The sequence below is a fragment of the Dipodomys ordii genome, unplaced genomic scaffold (genome assembly GCF_000151885.1).
Source record: "Dipodomys ordii isolate 6190 unplaced genomic scaffold, Dord_2.0 Scaffold115, whole genome shotgun sequence".
Classification (NCBI taxonomy): Eukaryota; Metazoa; Chordata; class Mammalia; order Rodentia; family Heteromyidae; genus Dipodomys; species Dipodomys ordii.
This window is the reverse complement of record NW_012267331.1, coordinates 477,038-484,100: the sequence shown is the minus strand read 5'-3', so window position 1 is coordinate 484,100 and position 7,063 is coordinate 477,038. Positions and strand designations below refer to the sequence as shown.

At 58.4% G+C, this 7,063-nt stretch overlaps 1 protein-coding gene across 1 annotated transcript in view; it reads left to right on the top strand.

Moving 5' to 3' along the window:
• Pxdn (peroxidasin) overlaps positions 1 to 7,063 on the top strand; it is a 41,620-nt gene that overhangs the window by 14,454 nt on the left and 20,103 nt on the right. Inside the window, exons 9-12 of the mRNA XM_013028869.1 lie at positions 2,208 to 2,480; positions 3,661 to 3,777; positions 5,849 to 6,007; positions 6,825 to 6,937. Coding sequence (XP_012884323.1) covers positions 2,208 to 2,480; positions 3,661 to 3,777; positions 5,849 to 6,007; positions 6,825 to 6,937 — 662 coding nt within the window. The remainder of the gene's footprint in view (positions 1 to 2,207; positions 2,481 to 3,660; positions 3,778 to 5,848; positions 6,008 to 6,824; positions 6,938 to 7,063) is intronic.

The following is a 7,063-nucleotide window of genomic DNA, read 5'->3' as shown; positions in this document are numbered from 1 at the left end:
TGTGTGTGTGTGGTGTGTGTGGTGTGTGTGTGTGGTTTGTGTGGTGTGTGTGTGTGGTGTGTGTGTGTGTGTGGTGTGTGTGGTGTGTGTGTGTGGTGTGTGTGGTATGAGTGTGTATGTGTGGTGTGTGTGGTGTGTGTGTGTGGTTTGTGTGTGTGTGGTGTGTGTGGTATGAGTGTGTATGTGTGGTGTGTGTGTGTGGTTTGTGTGTGTGTGGTGTGTGGTGTGTGTGATGTGTGTGTGTGTGTGCAGACGAAGGTTACCCCCCCCCCAGGCCATTGATTATCACCAGCAGGGTGTGGCCTCCCAGAGGGGGACGCTGAGCCTCCGAGCTCCACATTTTACTCCCTTTGGTCTGAATGTTTTATTTCCCATGAGGCCCACAGTCTTGTTTAAATAACTTTGGGGTGTCAGTGTGGCCACCCTGGTGTCCCCCAAAGCAGTCAGCCCTGAGTCAGATGAGGGTGCGCATCACACCTGACCCCGACCGCCAGCCCTGGCCCTCCCCGCTCTGCCTGGCTGGCTCCTTAGGAAGAGCTTTCGTATTTTATTTTGGCATTGTAAACGTTGGTGCTTTTTATTTAATTTTTATTTCTTCGTTATTAGAAGGAGATGTACAGAGCGGTTAGTTACACACGTCGTTCTGGGCAGGGTCACCCTTTCCCTCGCTCTCTCCCAGGTTTTCCCTCCTGTTCCCACCCACAGGTTGTGTAGTTCATTCTCAGCAGTGTCCATTGAGTAGCATTGCTGTATACTTCTGTCCCTCCATTTCTGTGCCCTTGACCCTTCCAAAGACAGATAAATGAACAGACAAGACACAAAGAAAACAAAAAGGAAAAAACCTTCTGCTTCCTTTTCCTGGAGTTACATTTTTTACATTTATGTGTTGACTGTTAGAAATTAGGATAACAATGCTTTATGGCCCCTGGCAGTTGGGGACACAGGCCGTGTAGTGGCTGAATGAAGCACTGTGAGGAGCAGCTGGGTTGGACTGGGAGCAGCTGGCCTGTGACCTGCTCGGAGGGCCTGCCCAGAGTCCAGGCAGACAGGACCTGGAAACCCAGCTGACAACACCCACGTTCTATCAGGTGCACGCAGGCCTGTTTTTAATTTCCTTGCAGAATTAAACTTTCGATCATTGAAATAATTAAAATTATTCGTTTTTCATCTTCCAATTCCTACCAGTTTTGGAAGTTTCAGTAGTTGTCTTAGAAAACTTTCAAGGTATTGTGAAATTACTGAACTCCAGTGTCAGTCCAGTCTTTATTTTTCTCTCTTGTCTTACTTGGCTAGTGTGCTATTTGGGGGTTTGAGTGTTTTTTAATCTGCAGAATGAGTTATTGTTTTCTAACTTGGCCCTGGTCTGCTGTCTCTTGGGTGGGCGTGTGTTGGGTGAGGCCGGGGGCAGTCGCGCCGTGCTGGTGGCCTCTGGTGGGTGCTGCATCACGAGAATTTCTCCCCATCGCCTCAGGCCGGCGGTCAGACTGCCCTCCCGTTATTTTCCTCAGTAACGACCGGGGTGCAGGTGTGACATCAGTGTTGGACCCCCGCTGCAGTTTTCAATCGGGCCCCTTGTGGGGGGCTTCTGAGCTTATCTCCTCTGGGTCCTAAGGCTCCTTCAAGTCAAAATCAAAGACTGGATTCTTCAGAGTTGACTTTGGCTGTGTTCCTCTCTGAGTAACTTGGCTTCAGAGAATCTAGCCTGTCGGTCTGGTAAAAATGATGACACTAAATGAAATGTTGCGTCTGTATTTTTTTTTGGGGTCCGGTTGTGGGGCCTGAACTCTGGGCCTGGGCACTGTCCCTCAGCTCTTCAGCTCACGGCTGGCACTCTACCACTTGAGCCACAGCGCCATTTCCGGCTTTTTTCTTTTTGCTTATGTGGTGCTGAGGAATCGAACCCAGGGCCTCAGGCATGCAAGGCAAGTGCTCTACCACTGAGCCAACTTCCCAGCCCCTCTCTGCTTACTTTTGGCGCACACTTCTCACAGGCTGCTGTCTGTGTGGTCTTAGTATGTGAATCGTATTTACTGTCTACATGTTCCTTTCCTTTAAAAATGGAGTGAAAATTTAGGAATGCACGGAATTAAATTATGTTTGCTCTGCTCAGTTTGGAGGAATGCGAAGTGAAAGTAACCTGAGTACAGAAAATAACCCTCCGAACTTGTGAAGCCAGAGGAGTAATTGGGAATTTCTGTTTGTGACAGCCCGGCTGGCTTTTGTAATCCAGCCTCAGAACACAGAGGTGCTGGTGGGCGAGAGTGTCACCCTGGAATGTAGTGCCACCGGCCACCCTCAGCCGCAGATCACCTGGACCAGGGGTGACCGGTCCGCGTTGCCGGCCGACCCGCGGGTGAACATCACCTCCTCCGGCGGCCTGTACATACAGAAGGTCGCACAGGACGACAGCGGGGAGTACACCTGCTTTGCCTCCAACGGGGCTGAGAGCATCCACGCCACAGCCCTCATCATCGTGCAGGGTGAGTCCCAGCATGGGCGGCCCGACGCCAGGCTGGCCCCGTGTCCCGAGTCCACTCCCGGGTCTCCTTCCTGATAGCTGATGACGCACGCTCTGCTCAACTTTGTCTGGAAGATGAGCCTGGCGCTGGGCGATGGAGTCCAGATCACTAGGCTCCTAGCGTGCGTGAGAGTCTGCACATATATCCCTGAGTTGACAGCCATTGTGCCTGAGCAGAGCTGGGAATGCACCCTGAGGTTGTGGTGGTTGTGTGTCAGGGTGTACATGATGGAGACGGCTGTGAGTGCAGTCTAAGGTCATGGTGGTTGTCTATCAGGGTGTACATGATGGAGACGGCTGTGAGTGTATCCTGAGGTTGTGTGTCAGGGTGTACATGATGGAGACGGCTGTGAGTGCACCCTGAGGTCGTGGTGGTTGTGTATCAGGGTGTACATGATGGAGACGGCTGTGAGTGCGCCCTGAGGTTGTGGTGGTTGTGTGTCAGGGTGTACATGATGGAGACGGCTGTGAGTGCGCCCTGAGGTCTTGGGGTGGGAACTGATATGCATCGTGCCCGCAGCTCTGAGTGAGTTCTTGGGTGAGTTTTGGACCCAGAGTTCTGACAGGTTTTATTTTTGTGATAGGTTTTATTTTTAAATCTTTGCGGTGTCTTTCCGTATTGCTTAGTGTACCTTTCGGTGACTCTAGGATAGTTTCTCATTGAGCCGTGTGTTTAGTCTGTCCGGCCATGCAGAGTAGAGCGTCAGTGCAGGAGGCCTCCCCTTCCCACACAGCCGCTGGAGGGCGTCTGTCTGCACACACTTTTCTTCTCACCAGCCATGTAGCCACGCAGTGAGCGTTCCTAATTGTACTTGTTGCGTTTACCCAGATGGCCTCCTGGCTGGCCTCTTGTGTTGCTTGTGCAGTAGTGATGACATCTGTCCCTGTAGACACCAGCTGACATGTTGATACTCGCACCTGTTACTGGGGATGGGGTGGTGTCCGCCTATGTTACCTCTACCACAGTCTCGGTCCATTGCCTCCAGCTGTGCACGTGGGCGTCTGCGTGGTGACAGGGAAACACCATTCTTGGCATATTTTCAGCCCCCTTCCCCCTTTTCTTTCTGAGTTGCTTATAGGTGTCAAGCACTCGTGGGGCATTTTTACCTAATGCTGTTCCTAAATGGAATGTTTTCACACAGCGCTTCCTCGGTTTACTGTGACGCCAGAGAACAGGGTGGTGACGGAGGGTCAGACCGTGGACTTCCAGTGTGAGGCGAAGGGTCACCCCCAGCCCGTCATCGCCTGGACCAAAGGCGGTAAGCTGCGGACTCGGGCCGTGCTGGCTCCTTCACTGCGGCTCCTACGGGATTCAAACAAGGAACAGACCGACCTTCCACCGAGTGCCTGCGGCGTCCACCCCTTCAGAGGCCGTAGGAACACTCACAGATGAGGGCCAAATGCTGCGTGGGGCACTGGCTTCCAGGAGGGAGCAGCCCGGCTTGGCTCCAGCCCCAGCTCCGCTCCAGCCCAGCTCAGCTCCAGCCCAGCTCAGCTCCAGCTCAGCTCCAGCCCAGCTCAGCTCCAGCTCAGTTCCAGCCCAGCTCAGGTCCAGCTCAGCTCCAGCTCAGCTCCAGCCCAGCTCAGCTCAGGTCCAGCCCAGTTCAGGTCCAGCCCAGCTCAGCTCCAGCCCAGCTCAGCTCCAGCTCAGCTCCAGCTCAGCTCCAGCTCAGCTCCAGCCCAGTTCAGGTCCAGCCCCAGCTCAGCCCAGCCCAGCTCAGGTCCAGCCCAGCTCAGGTCCAGCCCCAGCTCAGCTCCAGCCCAGCTCAGGTCCAGCCCCAGCTCAGCTCCAGCCCAGCTCAGGTCCAGCCCCAGCTCAGCTCCAGCTCAGGTCCAGCCCAGCTCAGCTCCAGCCCAGCTTAGCTCCAGCGCAGCTCAGCTCCAGCCCCAGCTCAGCTCCAGCTCCAGCCCCAGCTCAGCTCCAGCCCCAGCTCAGCTCCAGCCCAGCTCAGGTCTAGCCCAGCTCAGGTCCAGCCCCAGCTCAGCTCCAGCCCAGCTCAGGTCCAGCCCCAGCTCAGCTCCAGCTCAGGTCCAGCCCAGCTTAGCTCCAGCCCAGCTCAGCTCCAGCCCCAACCCCAACCCCAGCTCAGCTCCAGCCCCAGCTCAGCTCCAGCCCCAGCTCACCTCCAGCCCCAGCTCACCTCCAGCCCCAGCTCAGGTCCAGCCCAGCTCAGCTCCAGCCCTAGCCCCAGCTCAGCTCCAGCCCAGCTCAGGTCCAGCCCCAGCTCAGCCCAGCCCAGCTCAGGTCCAGCCCCAGCGCAGGTCCAGCCCAGCTCAGGTCCAACCCAGCTCAGGTCCAGCCCAGCTCAGCTCCAGCTCAGCTCCAGCTCAGCTCCAGCCCAGCTCAGCTCCAGCCCAGCTCAGCTCCAGCTCCAGCTCAGCTCCAGCCCCAGCTCAGCTCCAGCCACAGCTCAGGTCCAGCCAAGCTCAGCTCCAGCCCCAGCTCCGGTCGAGCCCCAGCTCAGGTCCAACCCAGCTCAGGTCCAACCCCAGCTCAGCTCCAGCCCCAGCTCAGCTCCAGCCCCAACCCCAGCTCAGCTCCAGCCCCAGCTCAGCTCCAGCCCCAGCTCAGCTCCAGCCCAGCTCAGGTCCAGCCCAGCTCAGGTCCAGCTCCAGCTTAGGTCCAGCCCCAGCTCAGGTCCAGCCCAGCTCAGCTCCAATCCCAGCTCAGCTCCAGCCCAGCTCAGCTCCAGCCCAGCTCAGGTCCAGCCAAGCTCAGGTCCAGCCCCAGCTCCGGTCGAGCCCCAGCTCAGGTCCAGCCCCAGCTCAGGTCCAGCCCAGCTCAGCTCCAACCCCAGCTCAGCTCCAGCCCCAGCTCAGCTCCAGCCCCAGCTCAGCTCCAGCGCAGCTCAGGTCCAGCCAAGCTCAGCTCCAGCCCCAGCTCAGCTCCAGCCCAGCTCCGGTCCAGCCCCAGCTCAGCTCCAGCCCAGCTCCGGTCCAGCCCCAGCTCAGCTCCAGCCCAGCTCAGGTCCAGCCCCAGCTTGCCCCCAGCCCCTTGGAAGCTGCAGTGCCTACGTCTTCCTGGCCTTCCTCAGCTTTGTGTCTGTTGTCTCCCTTTGGGAGTCACTGGGCACAGGGTTCACCCCTCCCACGTCAGCTGATGGGGAATCTTCATGGCCCCTTAGGGGCATCCGTTGGGGTGGCCGAGGAGCGGTCATTGGTTGGCATCCTGATCGCACAGCTCAGGCTGTAGGGTTCCTCCACCCTTGGAAGTAGTATGGTCCCTGGATGCCAGCGCCCTTCTCTCCAGCCCCACGGTGCCTGTGTCTGGTTTAAAGGTGTCCCTGTTGCGCACAGGTGGCCCTGTTTCATGTGTCCCGTGTCCCCTAGGGAGCCCGCTCTCGGTGGACAGACGGCATCTGGTGCTGTCCTCCGGCACGCTCAGGATCTCTGGGGTCGCCCCCCACGACCAGGGCCAGTACGAGTGCCAGGCGGTCAACATCATCGGCTCTCAGAAGGTCGTGGCCCAACTGCTTGTGCAGCCCAGAGGTAGGCGCTGGCTCGGGTTGCTCAGGTCTGGTGTCCTGCTGGGACGGCACGCCAGCGATGGAGTGTCACGTGTTGCAGCGTTTGTCATGTCTGCACTTGTATTCCCAAGGGGTCTCCAGGTGCTTGTCAGCGCTTTACTTGTGTTTATCCTGTGACGGAGACACACACAGCCCCTGGAGGCCGGCTTGTTAATCAGGCCCGTCGCTTTTCTCCTGGTAACTGAGGCTCACTTGAGCAAAGGGTGCTGCCAATGCGTTCCCAGTGGCCCCATAGGTCGGCTGCTCAGCACAGCGGTGTGCGCCTCCTGTGGGCCTTTGCGGCCGAGCCTCTCTGAGTCTCCCCTGCCTGAGCCCCCGTCCCCCGGGAAGTTAGGGTGTCCTGGCCGGCAGGCCCTGAGTGTGGTGCTGGAGGCGTGGAGACAGGCCGGGAGCGGCGGGCACAGCCGCGGGTGGGTGGGCCCTTGGAACCCCAGGCGAGCTCCGTGTCCCTGTCCTCCCTCATCTGGGATGTAACCTGCCCCAGGAGCGATTCCTGAAGGGGCCTGAGGCCCCCTGCTCCCTGGAGCTGTGTCCCCTTGACGACTGGCCACGGCTGGCCATCCTGCTGCCGCTGCCGGCCCCCAGGCTCCTGCAGACCCCAGCAGAATGCGCCTCAGCCTTGTCCCGTGACACTGCTGGACAGGAGGGGCTCCGAGGCTGGCAGAGGGCAGCAGGCCACCCCGTGTCCTTGTGGCCTGCCGGGAGGCAGAAAAGCCCCTTCTGCTCTATGAGCTTTTGGGGGTGTCACTAGCGGCACTGATAACTGTCTTGCCTTCCAGTCACCCCGGTGTTTGCCAGCATTCCCAGGGACATGACTGTCGAAGTGGGCAGCAATGTCCAGCTCCCGTGCAGCTCCCAAGGGGAGCCTGAGCCGGTCATTACCTGGAACAAGGTAAGGAGGTGCCACCTCTGCTACACACACGCGCGTGCTCACCACCCCCTCCCCTCCACACACGCGTGCTCACCACCCCTCCCCTCCACACACACACGTGCTCACCACCCCCTCCCCTCCACACAC